The sequence below is a fragment of the Cololabis saira genome, chromosome 20 (genome assembly GCF_033807715.1).
Source record: "Cololabis saira isolate AMF1-May2022 chromosome 20, fColSai1.1, whole genome shotgun sequence".
Taxonomy (NCBI): domain Eukaryota; kingdom Metazoa; phylum Chordata; class Actinopteri; order Beloniformes; family Belonidae; genus Cololabis; species Cololabis saira.
In genome coordinates this window covers 37,144,358-37,168,441 of record NC_084606.1, presented here as the reverse complement: position 1 = coordinate 37,168,441, position 24,084 = coordinate 37,144,358, and the positions used below count along the sequence as shown (strand labels likewise).

Sequence of the window (24,084 nt, the reverse complement as noted above, 5' to 3'; positions counted from 1 at the left end):
ATTTAATAGAGCGTAACATTGTTTTTGGACGGTAAAAACTGCAGGGGACCAAAACTGCCTTTTGAAAAAGTGCAGGGGACATGTCCCCCTTGTCTCCATCCTGCAACGACACGCATTACTTTTCTCAGTCAAAAGCATTACTGTGGCAACGATATATGCCAAAAAGTGCACCCCCTTCATCTGATTGGTCCATATTTGATCGTTCCTACTTTCTGCCATAACTTTTGAATGGTTTGATATAAAGAGTCATGTGTGGTGTCATCGGACTCGGTTTTGACTCCTTCACCTTAATTGGTGCAAAGTAGCCCCGCCCCTTCTTCTGATTGGTCGATATGTGATAGTTCCTATTTTCTGCCATAACTTTTGAATGGCTTGACATAAAGACTCGTGGGTGGTGTCATCGGACTCGATGAGTCCTTGAACATAATTGGTGGAAATTACCCCTGCCCCTTCATCTGATTGGTCCATATTTGATAGTTCCTACTTTCTGCCATATCTTTTGAATGGTTTGATTTAGAGAGTCGTGGCTGGTGTCATCCGCTAAATGTCCAGGCCTAAAGAATCTACATGCAAGTCATACAAGCTTCCACTGCAGCCTGAACGTGCACAAGGGTGCGAGGGCCCGTTCATCATTGCTTGCAGCTTTAATTATTATTATTATTACTTTAATGTTGGTATAAACCCTGCTGCAGGGTTCTTTTATCTCTTGTCTTGATTTTATTATTTCTGTTTCCTTTTAATGTAAAGTGCATTATAAATAAAATGTATTATTATTATTATTATTATTATTATTATTATTATTATTATTATTATTATTATTACTTTAATGTCAGTGTAAACCCCGCTGCAGTCCTGCAGGGGGCAGCACATCAGGTATAAAGAATTGGTTCCGCAGACAGCTTCCTGTTTCCACCCGGACCGCATTCGTGGCGGCACGTCTTCCTTAAAAAGGCGGCAAGCATCCTCGTGTGGAGACAACAACAACAATGCTGAGCTGGAGCTCCGCGGTCCCGATCCCGGAGCCGGACCCCCCCGGGACCACCGTGATGTCCCGCAGCTCGGTCCTGCGGGCCGTCGTGGCGGAGCAGCTCTCCGCCGCCGCCCGGGAGATCCTGGCGGCGCTGGAGAGAACCGTGGCCGACTACGAGAGGGAGGCGGCGGGGTTCAGGGAGACGATCGAGGGGCAGAAGAGCCAGCTGGAGGAGCTGGAGCTGCAGAAGACCCGGAGGGGGAGGACGGAGCCCCGGGAGGAGCCGCAGCTGGAGGAGCTGGAGCTGCGGGTCAAGGAGGAGGAGGAGGAGCCCGGTGAGTTACCCTGGTTACCATGGTTACCATGGTTACCGGATGCGATTATTGCTGCGTTCCATTTACCTCCGAAGTCGGAACTGGGAACTGGGAATGACATCACAGCCGAGTTATCAGCGTTCCAGTTACAAAGTAGGAAATCAAGTTTGTAGTTCGCATATACCACATGAAACATGTAAATTACACTATAGCAGCATATATATGCCGAACAATACTTGTATACGACTGATTTAGTGTGACCAAAACTAGAATGAAGTGCTACGAATTTTTACAGAGCTCTCTTCTACTGTTTACAACCGGGGCAGCCATCTTGGAATGTGAACTCGGGGGTGGTGAAGACTCTCCCACTTTCCCAGTGGGAAATCCCACTGCGAGGGGCGTTCCAGTTGAAAAATCCAACTGGGAACTGGGAAATCCCCACTTCCGAGGACAAATGGAACGCGGCATAAAGCGACTGTAGTGGCCGCTCACTAGCAGGACACGCGGTGCACCCGAAATGCCATACTAAACAGTATATACTAAAAATTATACTTAAGGTCGGCACACTTTTGAGTAAATATCAGTAGTATCCATTAATTCGGATGTCACACATCACTTCCTGCCGTTTATCCTGGCCCAAACAAGTTTCCATTATATAATATTATTATTATATACGAATATTATAATATTAATATTATATAATAATATTATTATACCTTTGACATACGTATCACTTCCATCCACACATTAGCTATAGTAAGTATAGTAATATTATTATATAATAATATTATAATATTTGTATATAATAATATTATATAATGTCATCTTGTTTGGGCCAGGGTAAACGGGAAAGAGCGGAGCGTTGCTGCTACTGCTGCTGTGACAGGAGTTGTTACCATGGTAACAACTCCCCCTCCCAATGGCAGGAAGTCACGTGTGCACTCTTAGTAGTACGTCCGAATTAATGCACACTACTGATATTTACTTAAAAGTGTGCTGAACTTAAGTATATTTTTTAGTATATACTTTTTAGTATGGCATTTCGGACGCACCGTATATAATATTATATTAGGGATATTAATAATGAATCGATTTTCGATTAATTGCCGTTATGAAATTACCCGATTAAAATTAACGATTACAATTAATCTATTTATTTATTTATTGATTTTTTTCGTTTAATTTCACCAGCTGGTATTACGCCCGGACCACATTTAATGCGACACAACACGCTGCCGCCGCGGCGCGCACAGAAGAAAGAGACGGCGGATATGTTTGGTTTTAGTAACATCATGCTCAGGCAATGAGTCTGCAATGGCCCAGACAGAGACACATGTAGCTCAGTGCTTAACTTTTATTTTTAATCCACCCCAAATTCTTCTGGTTGTTCTCCGATATGTCCCCTAAAGCCTGAATTATGGTTCCGCCTTAAATCGACGCAGAGCCGCCGCCGTAGGGTACGGCGTAGGCTCTGCGTCGTTGTAACGCGGAACCATAAATCATCTTCACCCGGTACATACATAGGTTTCTCTAAACATCTGTCCCCGCTACAGTTTTAACTAAAAGAAAATGTGCTCCAATACAGCAGGTCTCATAATTTTATTTTGAACACTGCCAAAACTCTAACTTAAAACGTAACTAGAACTTAAAATTTGCTTGACACAAATGACACTATTATGGCTGCTGCTACTACTAATAGCCTTGAAGTGCACTTTATATTATATTCCTTGTGGTACAAAAATGTCTTTTTGTTACTTTTGTATCAAATAAATATTTGATTAAGGAATACATTAAAATGTCCTTTGTATTTTAAATAAGCAAAAAAAATTATGTTTGTATCTCAGATGGGGGAAAAACGCCGCTTATCAACTAATCGATGATCGATCGATAAGGTTATCAACTATCAATTAATGAAATAATCGATAATTTGCATCCCTATATTATATACGAATATTATAATATTAATATTAAATAATATTATTATTATACTTATGACATATACGTATCTGTGCAGCACTTAGCAACCAAACACCGCTGCATTGCATTGTGGGACGTTCCTGCTTAGCTAGTGTCCATCAATCCACACTAATGCATTTCTCCAGAATGAGTATGGATAGTACATACTATTGAGTACGTACTAATGTTTCGGATGCACTAAAAAATCTCACGTACTGTTTTTGCTACTCATTAGGGTGGAAGTGTGGAATTTCAGACGCAGCCACGGTATAGTAAGATAGTAAACGCAGTATAATACTGTAGTAAACACGGTATAGTACCATAGTAAACACGGTATAGTACTGTAGTAAACACAGTATAGTACCATAGTAAACATGGTATAATACTGTAGTGAAAACAGTATAAGGCTACGTTCACACTGCAGTCCTTAATGCTCAATTCCGATTTTGTCCCAATTCCGATTTTTTTTGTGTGGCTGTTCACATTATCTTTTAAAATGTGTCCTATATCCGACTCGAGTGTGAACGCATCGCGGCCCAGAACTGACCCGCATGCGCAGAGGCGTGTGATGATGACAATGATGGATTTTCATCCAACAGGTGCCTGTGAACTGTCAATTATCCATCAAGCTCCACAATTATCATGTTAACATTAAATCAGATAGATTTGTCAAGGACGTTTCTCTTGCATCTCTATCATTATGCGGGCATGAATTCTCAGAGTTTTGCGGGAGTGGGCGGGAGCGGATGTAAACACTGCTGCGGGAGCGGGAGTGGAACACACACGTTGCGGGTGCAGGCGAGAGTGGTCAGAAATGCAGCGGGAGCGGGATGAAGAAAACAGTCCCGCTATAGCAGGGCTCTAGCTCCGCTCCCCGGAGTGTCAGCTCTGCTCTCCGGCGTTCAGCTGGGTTTATCACCTAACACACGGTCCAGCTCGTTGTAAAACGGGCAGGTTATGCGACCACGACCGCTTCGCTGATTTGAATCCTTATTTATTTAGTAATATGCTTTAATTCAGCAGGTTGTCTCGTCTGATCTGAGGTCGTATAAAGAGGTGAGCGCGGGGGAGGGGAGGAGGAGAGGCGGGGGCGGCCCGGAGCGTCCCCCGCCGTCTCCCGTGTCTCCCCCGCGGCTCGGGGCTCTGCGTGTGACGTCAAAGTCGCATTAATTCCGACCTGGCTGTTCACACTGAGGTCGCATTGCAAAACATCAGACCTGTATCCGATTTAGAACCACTTAGGCTACGTTCACACTGCAGTTCCCAAGTGACCCAAATCCGATGCGTTCACACTCGAGTCGGATATAGGACACATTTTAAAAGATAATGTGAACAGCCACACAAAAAAATCGGAATTGGGACAAAATCGGAATTGAGCATTAAGGACTGCAGTGTGAACGTAGCCATATGGAAGCGACCTGAATCTGATTTGAAAAGATCAGATTCCATGTGACTTGTGCTGTTCACACTGTCATAAACAAATCGGATCTGAGTCACATATGAGCAAAAAATCGGATTTGGGTCACTTGGGAACTGCAGTGTGAACGTAGCCTAATATTATAGTAAACGTGATATAGTACCACAGTAACATCAACATCTCTGCTGAGACTGCTGCCCCCGCGACCCGGTAACGGATAAGCGGCGGACGATGGATGGATGGATGGATGGATGGATGGATAGTACCATAGTAAACACGTCATAGTACCATAGTAAACACATAACTGGACACCAGTTTACCTCATTTAAAAGATTAAACCTGAACAAACGTCATGAAACTGCTCTTCAGAAACATCAGTGGCATCAATCAACAATGTTCAACAGTATAACTTCTTCTTCGTTGGTGTTAAAGTGTTCAACAGTATAACACCAACGAAGAAGACAAGTTAAAGTGTTCAACAGTATAACACCAACGAAGAAGACAAGTTAAAGTGTTCAACAGTTTAACTTGTCTTCTTCGTTGGTGTTGAAGTGTTCAACAGTATAACTTGTCTTCTTCGTTGGTGTTGAAGTGTCTGACTCCAGTGTTGTGGATGTTCTTGTCTTCTTCGTTGGAGTTGAAGTGTTCCAAAGTTTCCTTGTCTTCTTCGTTGGTGCTGAAGTGTCTGACTCCAGTGTTCTCATCTCTTTATCTCCTGAAACACCAACCGTCTCCTGATCCAGACGACCAGCAACTGTTTCTTCTCTGCGGAGCTGGAGGACCTGAAGTTCCCGTGGAGTTGGAGCGGATCAAATGCGAAATAAGTGCGTCTCCAACTTTTTATTACTTATTTACAGTAAACGAGGGCAGTGAAATCAATTCAGGGAGGTTCGGTGCCGACATTTCATTCAGACTCGGCTAAAAAAGCCCGACTCGTGTTGGTTCATCCAGTCACCTGAGATAAACTACGAAGTTGTTGTTTCCCCCTAATCTATCGATCATTTCCGGGATTTGTAGCTTCGTTATTCAGCCAGAAAACCTTGAGTGACCGCAAATGTTTCCCACTTAAAGGAGCTGTATGTAAGAGCAATAATAAAACGAATCATAAAACGATCCCGATATGTCAACAGACATTTAAAAATCATGTTCATTTCAAATACTTATGTCACTGACAACAGCACTCAAGCCAGGATATTCCAGTTTAAAAAGAGGAGTTGCAGCCCTCAACTGATGTTGATGTTGTCATTTTTTGTTTTGGCCTGAAGCTCCACCCTCCACCTATCTCCCAATCACCAAGTCAGTATTGTTTCTGAAGCTCCACCCTCCACCTATCTCCCAATCACCAAGTCAGTATTGTTTCGGCATCCGGGTTGCCAGCTCGGCTCAAATTTTGGCAGCCATGGCAGCCTACGTTCCTGCTGCATTCTGCAGCCTACCTGGCAACCTCTGGTCGGGGGGAGGAGGGGGAGGGTACACGCCGCTCAACAATATTTTGAAAGTGACTGCAGTACCAGTTTTGGCCATTTCTTACAGACGGCTCCTTTTTAAATGTAAAACCCATGACATGTGGTGTCCCACAGGGATCCTCCCTGGTGCCCCAGAGATCTCTGTGCAAACGTTGGTGTCTCCTCTAAATCCTGCAAATTTAATTTAATCTATTTAATTTAAAATCTCACCTGATTAGTGTTTTTTCTGTTATCAGCCTGTTTCAGTTTCAGTCTAGTCTTTGGGTCCAGCTATGATTTTAGTTTTTATCAGTTTTAGTCTCGTTCATTATCCTTTTAGTCGTGTCAAGTTTCAGTCGACTAAAAGTCATTTTAGTCTTATTTTAGTCAGAATTGTCCATTTTATTCTAGTTTTAGTCAAAGATTGTATTTATCCAAACCCTTTTTACAATTCAAACAATGTTATCTTATTATTCTATTATTTTTACCTTATAGACTCAAGAATTAATTCATTCCAGATACAGAAGACTCTCATTTGAGTTTACAACATATTTATTTTTATCTTTTTCTTTTTCCACGACACATTGGGTTTTCTTTTCCACGTCTATGTAGGAAAGTGGATCCAAAGATCTAAAGACTAAACTGGTTTAAAGACTAAACCAAAGGAAACTACTTAAAAAAAGTATATTAAGGATCTTTGGTTGAACATTTCGTCTCGTTTTGGTCACTGAAAATGGACACACATTGAAATTTTTATTTCGAACATGAAACAGTAGTGAAAACAAAACCAAACAATAATAATCAGAAATAAATAAATGTAAATAAGAAAACAAAAAAATATGTAAATAAAAACATGCAACCATCATAATTAACATGCTCGAAAAGGAGTAGGAAGAAGTAAAAACGTATTAAATCCTACCCCCAATACTACGTTTCATTATAATCAAAATTAATTTAATTTCTAGGACCAGTTCTGGGGCTCCGAGACAACCGTAGTCCCACAGGGACCAGTTCTGGGGCTCCGAGACAACCGTAGTCCCACAGGGACCAGTTCTGGGGATGCGAGACAACGGTAGTCCCACAGGGACCAGTTCTGGTGCTCCTGGACAACCGTAGTCCCACAGGGACCAGTTCTGGGGCTCCGAGACAACCGTAGTCCCACAGGGACCAGTTCTGGGGCTCCAGGACAAACCGTAGTCCCACAGGGACCAGTTCTGGGGCTCCAGGACAACCGTAGTCCCACAGGGACCAGTTCTGGGGCTGCAGGACAACCGTAGTCCCACAGGGACCAGTTCTGGGGCTCCAGGACAACCGTAGTCCCACAGGGACCAGTTCTGGGGCTCCGAGACAACCGTAGTCCCACAGGGACCAGTTCTGGGGCTCCGAAACAACCGTAGTCCCACAGGGACCAGTTCTGGGGCTCCAGGACAACCGTAGTCCCACAGGGACCAGTTCTGGGGCTGCAGGACAACCGTAGTCCCACAGGGACCAGTTCTGGGGCTGCAGGACAACCGTAGTCCCACAGGGACCAGTTCTGGGGCTGCAGGACAACCGTAGTCCCACAGGGACCAGTTCTGGGGCTCCAGGACAACCGTAGTCCCACTGGGACCAGTTCTGGGGCTCCAGGACAACCGTAGTCCCACAGGGACCAGTTCTGGGGCTCCAGGACAACCGTAGTCCCACAGGGACCAGTTCTGGGGCTCCAGGACAACCGTAGTCCCACAGGGACCAGTTCTGGGGCTCCAGGACAACCGTAGTCCCACAGGGACCAGTTCTGGGGCTCCTCCTGTTCCAGACTCTCCACCATCTTGAGGTCTCTTGTCACAGCTCTTGCAGATGATTCCCAGATCTACATTGAACTCTCATGATTAGGATCCTTTTTTTATTCTGTAATCTACATTTTAGTCTGGTTTTTATTCCTCTAAGATATTGCATTATATATTTAGTTATCGTCACATGACCAGCATTTTCGTTGCGTCTCGTTTTCCTCACGTGATAATGGTTCATTGATATTTAGTCATCATTTTCGTTGATGAAAGCAACTTTACACTTTACACCTGATCATAGTGAAACCTAGTATCTCGGATGAATAATGTGTATAAAAAAAAGAACTCAAACAGAGAAATAAACAATACTAAATACAAGTAAGATCCAGGTGCTGCCTTCCTCTGCAGGGGGGCAGAACTTTTATTATCGGAATCAAACCCTTAAACATTTCAGTTGACCTTTCAAGTTGTATACCCTTTTAAAAAGATTCAATCATTTAGATTTCACCAATAATTATTTGTTACCAGCTAGTGAAAATGATTGATTTGAATAAAAACCTGCAGGGGTTCCAGCCTAGATCCATGAGGGACACCACATGTTCTGTAAACAGCATTCTTTAACTTGGTGGTTAAAGGTCACGTCTCCAGGTTAAAGGGGTCAAAGGTCACATCTACAGGTTAAAGGGGTTAAAGGTCACGTCTCCAGGTTAAAGCTGGTCTGTGTTCAGGGGTGGAGGACAGCCGCAGCCTGGCAGGACTCTGGGACCCCCAGGACCCCCCGGAGGGGGGCGGCCTAGACCACTGGGACCATCAGGACCACCAGTACCACCAAACACCCTCCAGGTACGAGTTTCAGCAGCCCTGGTGCATTCTGGAGGTAGTTCCAGTCTCTGACAGTCTGCTGGTCTCGTGTCTGCAGGTCTCCACAGGTCCAGTCCACCGGGACTCCAGGTCTCCACCAAGACCAGGACCTCGTAGACCTCAGGATCCGGATCCTGGACGACCCTCAGATCCAGGTTCTCTCACGGAAAGGTGGGTCAACCAAACATGGAGGTTTGTTGTCTGAGCCGGAACCCGGATCTGGTCAGAGCGGCGCCGGAACTGGTCGGGTTCCTGGTAGCGTCGTCCCGATCAGGATTTTTTTAGCTCCCGATCAGGATTTTTTTAGCTCCCAATTAGGATTTTTCAGCTCCCGATCAGGATTCATTAGATCCCCATCAGGATTTTTTCAGATCCCGATCACTTGAGTTTAAGTATCTCGATTTTTTCCGATCCGATCACTTTTTTTTGGACTCCCAATACAATTCCGGTACTTTTTCTCAATCAGATACATTTTGGCAATGAATTAAGTAAAAAGAAAAAAAAAGAGGACTAAAACTCAAATTGTCCCAAGTTTCTTTTCTTGTCCATTCTCTCCAACATGTATTTTCACTGACTGCATCATTGGACTGCACATGAAACTGTAAACTAAAACAAAACAAAAATAAATACATTTCACTTCAAAAGAGGTTGTTTACCTACTAGGTTCAAAAGTTGAATGACATCCAGCCAAACTCACAATCAATAAGAAAATTAAAATACATTTTGGCTTAACTTTAGTGCAGAATTCTCAACAGCATGAAATGAACAGCAGCAGCTTTTCATGGCGACTGTTATAGTTTTCTGTCACTGTGTTGTAATGATGTTACGCACAGCGTAGGAACCAAGTGTGGTTGTTCGGAGAGGGACCCTTTAGACCGTAACACCAGTCATCCCTGTGTTGTGTTGTTGAGTCAATAAAGTCACCAAAGAGATGATTAACGAGTGACGGATAATCATTTACACTACAGTCACTTTTCTCCACAGCTTTTCTATCTTTTAAAACGTTCAGACATCGTCTCCGTTTAATCTGAGCGTAGTCTTTTTTGCACTTTAAATGGATATTGAAAGGCCTGTTTGAGTTATTTATTTCTTAGTTATTTCACAATAATTATTGTGAAATTATTATTTCACTAGTTATTTTACAGTCATATAATTCAGGCAACAGCTCAAAAAACATTTTAAATAACACTAAGCCAAATCAATATCGGATCGGATCAAATCGTGATAATCGATTCTGAATCTTAAGAATCGGAATCGAATCGATTCTTGACATTTGAATCGATACCCAGCCCTACTAGGTATGAACCGATACTTTTTTGGCCAATACCGATGTTTGGTTTGGTCCGTGTTTCCTGATCCTGGATCTCTGGTTCTGGTTCTGGTTCTGGTTCCAGTGTTCGAGCGGTGCCCCCTCCACGAGCTGGCCTGCCCCGCGGGCTTGCAGGAGTCCGGGTTCCTGACCCTGCTGCGATCCCGGTTCCCCCAGCTGGACCAGAACCGGGCCTTCGGGGCCTTCGTCATGGACCGGAACAAGAAGCTGCAGCCGCTGCAGGTCCGGAATCTGATCCCCGAGGAGATCCGGCGGAACGCCGGGACCTCGGCCCTCTACCTCCGCCTCAAGGTACCGGGGGGGGGGGGGGGGGGGGGGGGGACCGGCTCCTGCCAGGACCTTATGGGACCTTCTCAAAATTGTACTTCAACATTTTGACTTTTTTCCCAACATTTTGACTTTTTTACCAACATTTCGACTTTTTCCCTGACATTTCGACTTTTTCCCCGACATTTCGACTTTATTCCCCGACATATTCGACTTTTTTCCCGACATTTCGACTTTTTTCCCGACATTTCGACTTTTTTCCCGACATTTCGACTTTTTTCTCGACATCTCGACTTTTTTCCCGACATTTTCGACTTTTTTCTCAATTGTATTTCAACATTCTTCGACATTTCGACTTTTTTCTCGACATTTTGACATATCGACTTTTTTCCCGACATTTTCGACGTTTTTCTCTATTGTATTTCAACATTATTGACATTTCAACTTTTTTCTCAATTGTATTTCAACATTTCTACTTTTATTTCGACATTTCGACTTTTATCTCGACATCTCGACTTTTTTCCCGTCATTTCGACTTTCTTCACGACATTTCGACTTTTTTCTCGACCGACATTTCGACTGTTTTCTCGACCGACATTTCGACTTTTTTCCCGACATTTCGACTTTTTTTCAATTGTATTTCAACATTTTTCTCGCCATTTCGACTTTTTTCTCGACATTTAGACGTTTTTCTCAATTGCATTTCAACATTCTTGACATTTCGACTTTTTTTTCAACCACTGGTTCCTGATGGGTCCTAAAGGTCCTGTCGGGTCCTGGTGGGAACTTAAGATCTGTTGGCTCTAGCAGGTGGAGGATGTCCCGTTGTCCGTGACGACCCAGATTAAAGAAGAAGATGCTGCCAGGCCTCTGTGCCCCCCCAGCGCCGGTCCTGGTCCCCCCAGCCCTGGTCCTGATCCCCCCAGCCCTGGCCCTCCCAGCCCTGGTCCTCCCAGCCCTGGTCCTGATCCCCCCAGACCTAGTCCCCTCAGAACCGGTCCAGCCCTCATACCGGACTCAGAGTGAGTCAGAACCGAGACCCGACCGTCGCTGAATGTCCCGGTTCCCCCTCTGACCTCTGACTGGCCTATGTCTGACCTCTCCCCAGTCCCAGACCCGGGTCTCCCACGCAGAACCCGGTCCAACCCGGGCCGACGGACCCGCCGGCCCCCCCCACCGTGGTCCTGCGGCTCCGGATCCTGGAGGACCGCGTGACCACAATCTCCCCGGCAGGTAAGGTCTACCTACCACCGTTACCGTGGATACGGGGCAGCGGAGCTGCAGCACAGCAGAGAGGGACGTGGGGAAGACGCCTCCTCGGAAAATGTTGTTTTAAAACAAACTCCTGGCTCCCTAGTCATAAAACAGGATTGACCCTGCAACTAGAGAAAACAGCCTAGTCATAAAACAGGAGTTGATCCTGCGACTAGAGGAAACAGCCTAGTCATGAAACAGGAGTTGACCCTGCAACTAGAGAAAACAGCCTAGTCATAAAACAGGAGTTGACCCCGCAACTAGAGAAAACAGCCTAGTCATAAAACAGGAGTTGACCATGGAACTAGAGAAAACAGCCCAGTCATAAAACAGGAGTTGACCCTGCAACTAGAGAAAAAAGCCCAGTCATAAAACAGGAGTTGACCCTGCAACTAGAGAAAAAAGCCCAGTCATAAAACAGGAGTTGACCCTCCAACTAGAGAAAACAGCCAAGTCATGAAACAGGAGTTGACCCTCCAACTAGAGAAAACAGCCAAGTCATGAAACGGGAGTTGACCCTGCAACTAGAGAAAACAGCCTATTCATAAAACAGGAGTTGACCCTGCGACTAGAGGAAACAGCCTAGTCATGAAACAGGAGTTGACCCTGCAACTAGAGAAAACAGCCTAGTCATAAAACAGGAGTTGACCCCGCAACTAGAGAAAACAGCCTAGTCATAAAACAGGAGTTGACCATGGAACTAGAGAAAACAGCCCAGTCATAAAACAGGAGTTGACCCTGCAACTAGAGAAAAAAGCCCAGTCATAAAACAGGAGTTGACCCTGCAACTAGAGAAAAAAGCCCAGTCATAAAACAGGAGTTGACCCTCCAACTAGAGAAAACAGCCAAGTCATGAAACAGAAGTTGACCCTCCAACTAGAGAAAACAGCCAAGTCATGAAACGGGAGTTGACCCTGCAACTAGAGAAAACAGCCTAGTCATAAAACAGGAGCTCCAGGTTTTCCCCAGTGTTTATCCGTTTCTCCCCAGTGTTTATCCGTTTCTCCCCAGTGTTTCTCCGGTTCTCCCCAGTGTTTCTCCGGTTCTCCCCAGTGTTTCTCCGGTTCTCCCCAGTGTTTCTCTGGTTCTCCCCAGTGTTTCTCCGGTTCTCCCCAGTGTTTATCCAGTTCTCCCCAGTGTTTATCCAGTTCTCCGGTTCTCCCCAGTGTTTATCCAGTTCTCCGGTTCTCCCCAGTGTTTATCCGGTTCTCCGGTTCTCCCCAGTGTTCCGGAGGTTCCCGCTGCACCAGCTGGAGGTTCCCGGGGGCCTGCAGGAACCGGACTTCGTGGCCCTGCTGCGGTCCCGGTTCCCCCAGCTGGACAAGGGCCGGCCCTTCTCCTTCCTGGTGACACACGGCCGGCAGATGAGGCCCCTGAGGCTCCCGGGGGGGGCCCTAACCCCGGAGGAGATCCGCCGGAGCATCCGGAGCCAGGTGCTGTACCTGCAGCTGCAGGTAGGCCTGACCCTATTTGCTTTAAAATGCCTTTTTTTTTGTTATTAATTTTACTTGTCTACCTTATTTTTTTTAATATATGTCTCTTGTTCATGATACCTCCCAAAATGTTCTCCATCCATCCATCTTCTTCCGCTTATCCATTCCGTCGCGGGGGCAGCAGCCTCAACAGGGATGCCCAGACTTCCTTCACCCCAGACACTTCCTCCAGCTCTTCCGGGGGGAGTCCGAGGCGTTCCCAGGCCAGCCGAGATACATAGTCTCTCCAGCGTGTTCTGGGTCTTCCCCGGGGTCTTCCCCGGGGTCTCCTCCCGGAGGGACATGCCTGGAACACCTCCCTAGGGAGGAGGGACATGCCTGGAACACCTCCCTAGGGAGGAGGGACATGCCTGGAACTCCTCCCTAGGGAGGCGTCCAGGGGGATCCGGTACAGATGCCCAAGCCACCTCAGCTGACTCCTCTCAATGTGAAGGAGCAGCGGCTCGACTCCGAGCTCCTCCCGGGTGACCGAACTCCTCACCCTATCTCTAAGGGAGCGTCTAGCCACCCTGCGGAGGAAACTCATCTCGGCCGCTTGTATCCGCGATCTTGTCCTTTCGGTCACTACCCAAAGTTCATGACCATAGGTGAGGGTAGGTGCGTAGATTGACCGGTAAATCGAGAGCTTCGCCTTTCCACTAAGCTCCTTATTCACCACGACGGTCTGGTACATCGACCGCATAACTGCGGACGCTGCACCGATCCGTCTGTCAATCTCCCGCTCCATCGTTCCCTCACTCGTGAACAAGACCCCGAGATACTTAAACTCCTCCACCTGAGGCAGGATTTCTCCACCCCCCCGGAGAAGGCACGCCACCCTTTCCCGATGGAGAACCATGGCCTCGGTCTTGGAGGTGCTGATTCTCATCCCTGCCGCGTCGCACTCGGCCTCAAACCGTCCCAGCACATGCTGAAGGTCCCGGTCCGATGAAGCCAACAGGACGTCATCTGCAAAAAGCAGAGACGAAATCCTGTGGTTCCCAAACCGGATCCCCTCCGGCCCCTGGCTATGCCTAGAAATCCTGTCCATAAAAATTATGAACAGGACCGGTGACAAAAGGCAGCCCTGCCGGAGTCCAACATGCACCGGGAACAAGTCCGACTTACTGCCGGCAATGCGAACCAAACTCCTGCTCCGATCGTACAGAGACCGGACAGCCCTTAATAGAGGGCCCCGGACTCCATACTCACCGAGCACCCCCCACAGAACGGCACGAGGGACACGGTCAAATGCCTTCTCCAGATCCACAAAACACATGTAGACTGGTTGGGCAAATTCCCATGAACCCTCGAGCACCCTGCGGAGGGTATAGAGCTGGTCCAGTGTTCCACGACCGGGACGAAAACCGCATTGTTCCTCCTGAATCCGAGGTTCAACTATCGGCCGTATTCTCCTCTCCAGTACCCTGGAGTAGACTTTCCCGGGGAGGCTGAGAAGTGTGATCCCCCTATAGTTGGAGCACATTCTCCGGTCCCCCTTTTTAAACAGAGGGACCACCACCCCGGTTTGCCACTCCAACGGTTCTGTCCCCTTCCTCCATGCAATGTCGCAGGGACGTGTCAACCAAGACAGCCCTACGACATCCAGAGACTTGAGGTACTAAGGGCGAATCTCATCCACCCCCGGTGCCACTGAGGAGCTTACGAACCACCTCAGTGACCTCAGCTTGGGTGATGGATGAGCACGCCCCAGAGTCCCCACTCTCTGCTTCCTCAGTCGAAGGCATGTCAGTCGGGTTGAGGAGATCCTCGAAGTATTCCTTCCACCGTCCGACGATGTCCCGAGTCAAGGTCAACAGCTCCCCACCCGCACCATAAACGGTGCCAGCAGAGTACTGCTTCCCCCTTCTGAGGCGCCGAACAGTCCTCCAGAATTTCCTCGAGGCCGACCGAAAGTCTTCCTCCATGGCCTCCCCGAACTCCTCCCAGACCCGAGTTTTTGCCTCCAGGACTGCCCGAGCCGCGGCTCGCTTGGCCTGCCGGTACCTATCTACTGCGTCAGGAGTCCCACAGGCCAACATAGCCCTGTAGGACTCCTTTTTCAGTCTGACGGCATCCTGTACTTCCGGTGTCCACCACCGGGTTCTAGGATTGCCGCCACGACAGGCACCGGAGACCTTGCGTCCACAACTTCGAGCCGCCGCGTCGACAATGGAGGCAGAGAACATGGACCACTCGGACTCGATGTCCCCCGGCTCCCCCGGGATCTGAGAGAAGCTCTCTCGGAGGTGGGAGTTGAAGATGTCCCTGACAGAGGGCTCAGCCAGACACTCCCAACAGACCCTCACAATCCGTTTGAGTCTACCCGGTCTGTCCAGCTCCCTCCTCCGCCAGCGCATCCAACTCACCACCAGGTGGTGATCAGTTGACAGCTCAGCCCCTCTCTTCACCCGAGTGTCCAAGACATGCGGCCGAAGGCCAGATGAAACGACAACAAAGTTGATCATTGACCTCCGGCCTAGGGTGTCCTGGTGCCACGTGCACTGATGGACACCCTTATGTTTGAACATGGTGTTCGTTATGGACAAACTGTGACTAGCACAGAAGTCCAACAACAAAACACCGCTCGGGTTCAGATCGGGGAGGCCGTTCCTCCCAATCACGCCTCTCCAGGTATCACTGTCATTGCCCACGTGAGCGTTGAAGTCCCCCAGTAGAACAATGGAGTCCCCAGTTGGAGCACTACCAAGTACCCCTCCCAGGGACCCCAAGAAGGCCGGGTACTCCGCACTGCTGTTCGGCCCGTAGGCACAAACAACAGTGAGAGACCTTTTCCCGACCCGAAGGCGCAGGGAAGCGACCCTCTCGTTCACCGTGGTGAACTCCAACACATGGCGACTGAGCTGGGGGGCTATAACCAAGCCCACACCAGCCCGCCGCCTCTCACCCTGGACAACTCCAGAGTAGTGGAGGGTCCAGCCCCTTTCAAGGAGCTTGGTTCCAGAGCCCAAGCTATGTGTGGAGGTGAGCCCGACTATCTCTAGCCGGTACCTCTCAACCTCACGCACAAGCTCCGGCTCCTTCCCCCCCAGCGAGGTGACATTCCATGTCCCCACTGTGAGGGTTTTGGTCCAGGGATTGGGTCGGCGAGGCCCCGCCACGACTGCTACCCAGTCCACATTGCACCGGCTTCTCATGGTCCTTCCTGCGGGTGGTGGGCCTACGGGAAGGCGGGCCCACGTCGCTGTTTCGGGCTGAGCCCGGCCGGGTCCCATGGGCAAAGACCACCAGGCGCCCCCAACCCCAGGCCTGGCTCCAGGGAGGGGCCCCGGTGACGCCGATCCGGGCGACATTACGGTCCTTGATTTTCTGTTTACCATGATTAGCTTATGAACCGCTCTTAGTCTGGCCCGTCACCTAGGACCTGTTTGCCATGGGAGACCCTACCAGGGGCGTAATGCCCCCGACAACATAGTTTCTAGGATCACTCGGGCAACACAAACCCCTCCACCACAGTAAGGTGGCGCTTCAAGGAGGGCCAAAAAAAGGTTCTATTTTCTTATATTGTATTTCCTCTACTCGCAGCTTGTATAAATGTGTTTTCTTGTTTATTAATTGTGTTCAATAAAAAAAAGGTGTCGAGAAAAAAAGTCGAAATGTTGAGAAAAAAGTGGAGGTTAATGTTGAAATAAAATTTCAAGAATAAAGTCAAAATTTTGCCTTTTTTCTCAACATTTCGACTTTTTTCTCGAAATTGTACTTCAACATTAATCGCAACGTTTCGACTTTTTTCTCGACATTTCAACTTTTTTCTCAACATTTCAACTTTTTTCTCGACATTTCGACTCTCTTGTGCTGCAGAGAAAGCCCAAGGTGGAGGACCCCCCCCAGCCTGAAGACCCCCCCCAGCTGGACGCCGTGTTCTACATCCGGCTCAAGGTGGGACCTTTTCCTAAAATAAGGCTTTTAAATGTCTTAATTCCAAGGGTCTTAATTTTTTAGATCTTAATTTTAGAGGGAATCTATCCAGTTGTAATTAAAAAGTTTTCGTTTTGAGGAGAAATAAACCTGTTTCCAGTTGTTAGATGCCTCCGTCAGGGTTGCCAGGTTGGGCAGGTTTCAGCCTAATTGGACTGAAACATAAAGGACTGGATGGGTTGATAAAATCTGGGCCGCTTTTCCTGGTTTTTACTAAATATTTAGGAGAAATTATTAACAAAAAAGTTTCCATTACGGCAGAGAAAAGTAGAAACGTACACAATAAACTCTGATATTTTCTTTGCTTTAATCTGCTCAATTTAATTTCTGCTCAATTTATGGCCGCGTTCAGACTGCAGGCTGATATATATCTGATTCCTTCTCATATCCGATTTTCAGGGCTGACTGTCCACACTGTTTTTAGCAAGTGTCCATATCGGATATGGCTCTGTTCAGACTGCGCCACATCATTGACTGATCTGACGGGTTGCCGTAGCAACGACGTCGGAGCGGAGGCGTCACCCAGCGCGTGTATTGTGTGAAGTCATGTATTTCTTTTATATATATAAAAAATCCCAAAATATCTGTAGCCTACCGTTTCTGATTGGGTCGGCACTGCGCATCATTTTTAGACATAAAAATGAACGCATACAGCAAAAGTTGTGTCTCGGCGGAGGGACCCGGCGTCCCAGCAAAATGAGAAACAGAGAAAAGTGTTCAGAACAAAACCACCAGCAAACTCACAAACCAACCAACAAAGCTCAGAGTTAACAAAACGAACCAGCAATTAATAACTGGCAGCCCCGCTCCATAACCTCTCCTCCTAGGAGGAGAGGGGCTGACGGGCTGCAGGTTCAGGCTCACAGCGCGACTGAAGGCTGATTTATGGTTCCGCGTTACACCGACGCAGAGCCTACGGCGTAGGGTACGCGGCGACCCGCACCTACGTGGAAATGCGGTCATGATCAACATCAAATCAACATGATTTGTAATGTGAATTTGCAACACTCAAACTACAAATAATAGTTTTTGACGTGACATCAGAGATTGTACATGCTCTCTGTGAAAGGATGAGGAGCTCCACAACTGGAAATGGGCGGGTGGTTTGGAGCGTCTGGGACAGTCATATCCGATCTGAGTGTTTGGACTGTTCAGACTGAGACGCATCTGCCCAAATGAGATATGGATCGGATATGAAACTACCTCCTGGAGGTGGTTTTGATCTGGTTTGCAAAAATCGGATATCATGCGGTTTGGGACTGTTCAGACTTCAAAAGAGTCATCCAGTTTCAATCTGGATGGGCTAAAAATCGGATATTTGCCTGCAGTCTGAACGCGGCCTTATAGTCTTTGTTTGGAGCCTGAACTTTTTTTTAGATATTTAGTGGTGATGTGAAGCTTATCTGCGTATGACTTGGAATCTATTACACATTGAATAATTTACAAATTTAACATAGATGTGTATGATCTGGGCTGGGTTTTACGCCACGTTTGGGCTGGAACTTGTCAGATCTGGCAACCTCAACCTCAGCGCTGGATTTCTTAGTGTCTTTTTGGTCTTAAATTTAGTTTGTAAATGGTGTTAGAAAGTCTTGAATTCACCTCGGTCAAACCTGTAGACGCCCTGACCTGGGGGGGAGAGGTTCCTGTTGGTATTAACACAAAGGGAAGAGGCTACAACATCAGCCATGATATTAGAGAAGCAACTCCTGCAGCATCAGTCCTGAACCGGGTCATAAACCCGCCTCCCAGACTGGACTTGCCAGCATTTATTTATTTATTTATTTTGCTGCTAAAAAATTGCTCCTAAAATAACCATCATTCTAACGTTGGTTTCCACCTGCAGGAAGAGGGCGGAGTCCAGACCAAAGAAGGCGGAGCCCAGACCAAAGAGGGCGGAGCCCACACCAAAGAGGGCGGAGTCCAGACCGACACCATGAAGCACCACTCCAGCGACGAGAGCCGGGTCTCTACGCCGTAAGTAGACGAGGGGGGGGGGGGGTGTTTATCTCCCAGCGTTGGTTTTACCCACGTTAGCGTGTTTGTTTCTTTGACTTACGTTAACATGTTTGTTTCTTTGACCCATGTTAACGCGTTCGTTTCTTTGAATAACGTTAGCTTGTTTGTTCATGTTTCTTTGACCTACGTTAACGCTTTTGTTTCTTTGACCCACGTTAACATGTTTGTTTCTTTGACCCACGTTAACATGTTTGTTTCTTTGATCCACGTTAATGTGTTTGTTTCTTTGACCCACGTTAACGTGTTTGTTTCTTTGACCCACGTTAACGTGTTTGTTTCTTTGACCCACGTTAACGTGTTTGTTTCTTTGACTAACGTTGACGTGTTTGTTTCTTTGACTAACGTTAACGTGTTTGTTTCTTTGACTAATGTTAACGTGTTTGTTTCTTTGACTAACGTTAACGTGTTTGTTTCTTTGACTAACGTTAACGTGTTTGTTTCTTTGACTAACGTTAACGTGTTTGTTTCTTTGACTAACGTCAGCGTGTTTGTTTCTTTGACTAATGTTAACATGTTTGTTTCTTTGACCCACGTTAATGTGTTTGTTTCTTTGACTAACGTCAGCGTGTTTGTTTCTTTGACTAATGTTAACATGTTTGTTTCTTTGACTAATGTTAACATGTTTGTTTCTTTGACTAATGTTAACATGTTTGTTTCTTTGACTAATGTTAACATGTTTGTTTCTTTGACCCACGTTAATGTGTTTGTTTCTTTGACTAACGTTAGCGTGTTTGTTTCTTTGACCTACGTTAACGTGTTTGTTTCTTTGACTAATGTTAACATGTTTGTTTCTTTGACTAACGTTAACGTGTTTGTTTCTTTGACTAACGTTAACGTGTTTGTTTCTATGACTAACGTTAACGTGTTTGTTTCTTTGACTAACGTTAGCGTGTTTGTTTCTTTGACCCACGTTAACGTGTTTGTTTCTTTGACTAATGTTAACATGTTTGTTTCTTTGACCCACGTTAATGTGTTTGTTTCTTTGACTAACGTCAGCGTGTTTGTTTCTTTGACTAATGTTAACATGTTTGTTTCTTTGACCCACGTTAATGTGTTTGTTTCTTTGACCCACGTTAGCGTGTTTGTTTCTTTGACTAACGTTAGCGTGTTTGTTTCTTTGACTAACGTTAACGTGTTTGTTTCTTTGACTAACGTTAACGTGTTTGTTTCTTTGACTAACGTTAGCGTGTTTGTTTCTTTGACCCACGTTAACGTGTTTGTTTCTTTGATCCACGTTAACGTGTTTGTTTCTTTGACTAACGTTAATGTGTTTGTTTCTTTGACTAACGTTAACATGTTTGTTTCTTTGACTAACGTTAACGTGTTTGTTTCTTTGACTAACGTTAACGTGTTTGTTTCTTTGACTAACGTTAACGTGTTTGTTTCTTTGATCCATGTTAAGGTGTTTGTTTCTTTGACTAACGTTAGCGTGTTTGTTTATGTTTCTTTGACCTACGTTAACGTGTTTGTTTATGTTTCTTTGACCCACGTTAACGTGTTTGTTTCTTTGACCAACGTTAACGTGTTTGTTTATTAGGGCTGAACAATTAATTGCATTTGCGATAATATGGCGATGTGATAAAACAAGATTTTCTAACCGCAAAGGCTGCGATTTGTCCAGTCACGTGATCTGGTCACGTTGCCGGCAAGGAAAAAAAGTCAACAGTGCCGCGTGTCCGCGTGTAACCTAAATCTACCATGGCCTCAGTGTTAGGGCTCGGCCAGGCAGGGCTTTATAAATATATGGGCTTTATAAATGTATTAAATATATGAGCGCGGAGTCTGCATGGCGAGGAGCTGGGTGCGCCGGCGGGCAGTGGAGTCGCGCTGTGAAGCCTGATTTATGGTTCCGCGTTAAATCGACGCAAGCCTACGGCGTAGGTTACGGTGTAGGTTACGGCGTAGGCTTGCGTCGATTCGCGCCATACGGTGCGCGTACCGCGTACCCTACGGCGTAGTCTCTGCGTTGGTGTAACGCGGAACCATAAATCAGCCTTAAACCACCTGCAGTCCGTCAGCTCATCAAAGGAGAGGTTAAAGAGCGGGGCTGCGAGTTGTTCATTGCGGGTTCGTTTTGTTAACTCTGAGCTTTGTTGGTTTGTTTGTTAGTTTGCTGGTGTTTTTTTCTCTGTGATTTTTGAGTTATTTGTGAAGAAGTTCTGAGTTTCCTGTGAGGAAGGTTTTTTTGTTCCCTGTGGGAGTTTTTCTGTGTCTATTAAACTACGCCTCGTTTTGGCTAAAGTTTAACCAGGTTTGGTGTCGTGCGATTGGGTTCAGAGAGAACGACCCATAACACTTGTGTACAGACGTGTGTAGACGTGTTAAAGCCACAGATTTATTGCTTGTGTACTTGAAAAATACATGAGAACAGAACCTTGAAAAAATAATCGCATATTAAATCGCAATATTGAGGAAAAAAATCGCAATTAGATTATTTTCAAAAATTGTTCAACCCTATTGTTTGTTTAACGTCTCTAACAGGTTCGCTTGTCTCTTCTCTGGTTGCCACGGCAGCAGAACCCCACAGACCCGGGACCAGGACCCAGACCAGGACGGGGTCCAGGACCAGAACGGGGTCCAGGACCAGGACCAGGACCAGGACATAGACGGGGTCCAGGACCAGGGCAGCGACTCGGACTGGGTGGACCCGGAGTCCCGGCGCAGCGAAGAAGTCCCGAAGAAGCCGGAGAAAAGGAAGAGGAAGAGGAGGAGGGAGGTGGCGGTGCAGCGCCCGGCCGCGGGCCCCCCCCAGGACCAGAACCAGGACCAGAACCAGGACCAGAACCGGGACCTGCTGGCCTGCAGGGTCTGCCGGTGCCTGCGCGGCTCCATGAACATGCTAATCAAACACGCCTGGAGCCACCTAGACGAGGGGGTGGGGCCCCGTGGAGAGGGGGCGGGGCTCCTCTGTGGCGTCTGTGGCCTGCGGGCACCGTCGGCGGAGCAGCTGCGCCTGCACCTGCAGTCGCACCTGCAGGCGCGCCGGCAGACCCTCACCTGCGGCGTCTGCGGCAAGGCCTTCCTGACGGCGGCGGGCTTCCGCGGCCACATGGCGCGGCACTCGGGCCAGCGGCCGCACGAGTGCAACATCTGCGGCAAGTCGTTCCCTGAAAAGTCGGTGCTGAAGAACCACCAGCGGGTCCACGCCCGGGACCGGGACCGGGCCCACCGCTGCCGGGTCTGCCGGCGGGCCTTTGGGTCCCGGACGCAGCTGCGGCTGCACCTGCTAGGCCACCCGGAGGGGCCCGGGGGGGACCAGGGGGGGCCCAAGGGCCCCGGCAGGCCCCCCTCCACCTGCCACAAGCCCCTGAGCTGCAGCTTCTGCAGCAAGATGTTCCTGTTCAAGTCCTGCCTGGCGGCGCACATGCTGGTGCACGCTGGTGCTAGCTGAGCAGGGACGCTAGCTGAGCAGGGACGCTAGCTGAGCATGGACGCTAGCTGAGCTGGGACGCTAGCTGAGCTGGGACGCTAGCTGAGCTGGGACGCTAGCTGAGTGGACTGAAAGATGAAAAGTATGGAGGATTTTTTTGTGGCAAAATTAAATAAATAAATACGTCGTTAATTAATTACAATGGGAATGAAATATATCATTCATTAATTAAATGTGTCATTAATTAATTAAAATGGAAATAAATATATCATTCATTAATTAAATGTAATTAATTCAATACTGAAATAATTAAACATGTTTTTAATAAAATCAATTGTATTTTAAATAATTGATGACACATTTAATTAATTAATGACATTTAATTAATTAATTACATATTTAATTCCAATTTTGATTAATTAATTACATATTTCATTCACATTTTGATTAATTAATGACACATTGAATTAATTAATTATGTATTTATTTAATTTTGGCACAAAAAATCCTCCATAGACTCTGGACTTTAAACACTGGTTAAAAATGAAACGGGAAGAAAGCTTCCGACGCCGCAGCGGCGGAGCGGTAGAGCCGCGGACTGGACGATAAAAAGAGCTTTAGCTCCTTTAACGTCATTATTTTTAAGAACCGGGACCGGGAATCCCAACTCTGGACTTAATGGTTATAAATGAAACACTAGCTGAGATGGGACACTAGCTAAGGACCGGTACCAGGACCGGGAATCCCAACTTTTTGGCTTAACGGTTAACGGGAAGAAAGGAGCGACGGACTGAACAATGAAAGGTATGGAGGATTTTTTGTGCCGAAATTAAATAAATAAATACATCATTAATTAATTAAAATAGGAATGAAATATATCATTAATTAAATGTGTAATTAATTAATTAATTAATTAAAATGAGAATGAAATATGTCATTAATTAATTAAATGTGTCATTAATTAATTAAATACTGAAATAATTAAATATGTTTTTACTTAAAATGTATTCTATTGACATATTTCATTCTCATTTTAATTGATTAATGATACATTTAATTAATTAATTAATTATGTATTTATTTATTTAATTTTGGCACAAAAATATCCTCCATAGAAAAGAGCTTTAGCTTCATTATTTTTAAGCGCCGGCACCGGAAATCCTGACTCTGGACATGAAACGGGAAGAAAGCTGGCAGGTTCTTCTGTCACAGCGACGGATTTCAATGTTTTGTTCAAGTTTCAGATTTTTTTGTTTTTGAACATTTGAAATCGTCTATGTGCAGAAATAATGTTACTTTATTTTTTATGAACTGTTTTGTTGAATATTTTATTGTATTGTGATTTCAGCTGAAAGTCTGTTTTTTAGATGTTATTAAGGAATTCTGAGAAAAAGACAATTTGTTTTTTATGAAGTTAAAAAAATCTGGGGCCAAAAACTCAAACTGTGACTTTAGAAATTACCCCAAAATAAAACTTCATAAGTTTAAAAAACTAAACAGTTTCATGTTGAATTAAAGGGTGTGTGTGTGTGTGTGTGTGTGTGTGTGTGTGTGTGTGTGTGTGTGTGTGTGTGTGTGTGTGTGTGTGTGTGTGTGTGTGTGTGTGTGTGTGTGTGTGTGTGTGTGTGTGTGTGTGTGTGTGTGTGTGTGTGTGTGTGTGTGTGTGTGTGTGTGTGTGTGTGTGTGTGTGTGTGTGTGTGTGTG

General features: G+C 46.3%; 1 protein-coding gene across 4 annotated transcripts; it reads left to right on the top strand.

The window, feature by feature from the left end:
• Window positions 1-941: 941 nt before the first annotated feature.
• Window positions 942-22,414, top strand: LOC133420372 (zinc finger protein 263-like). 4 transcript variants are annotated; one of them, XM_061710061.1, is made up of 11 exons: window positions 942-1,305; window positions 5,401-5,481; window positions 8,597-8,711; window positions 8,788-8,900; window positions 10,124-10,350; window positions 11,134-11,348; window positions 11,435-11,559; window positions 12,805-13,013; window positions 16,875-16,952; window positions 18,838-18,968; window positions 21,492-22,414. In XM_061710061.1, the coding sequence occupies exons 1-11, from the start codon at window positions 987-989 to the stop codon at window positions 22,399-22,401; spliced, it is 2,523 nt and encodes an 840-aa protein (XP_061566045.1). In that variant the 5' UTR covers window positions 942-986; the 3' UTR covers window positions 22,402-22,414. The 4 variants fall into 4 exon arrangements, with proteins under 4 accessions (XP_061566045.1, XP_061566047.1, XP_061566046.1 ...); XM_061710063.1 differs by having other exon boundaries at window positions 12,805-13,034; window positions 21,528-22,414; XM_061710062.1 differs by having other exon boundaries at window positions 12,805-13,034; window positions 21,525-22,414.
• The last annotated feature ends 1,670 nt before the right edge of the window (window positions 22,415-24,084 follow it).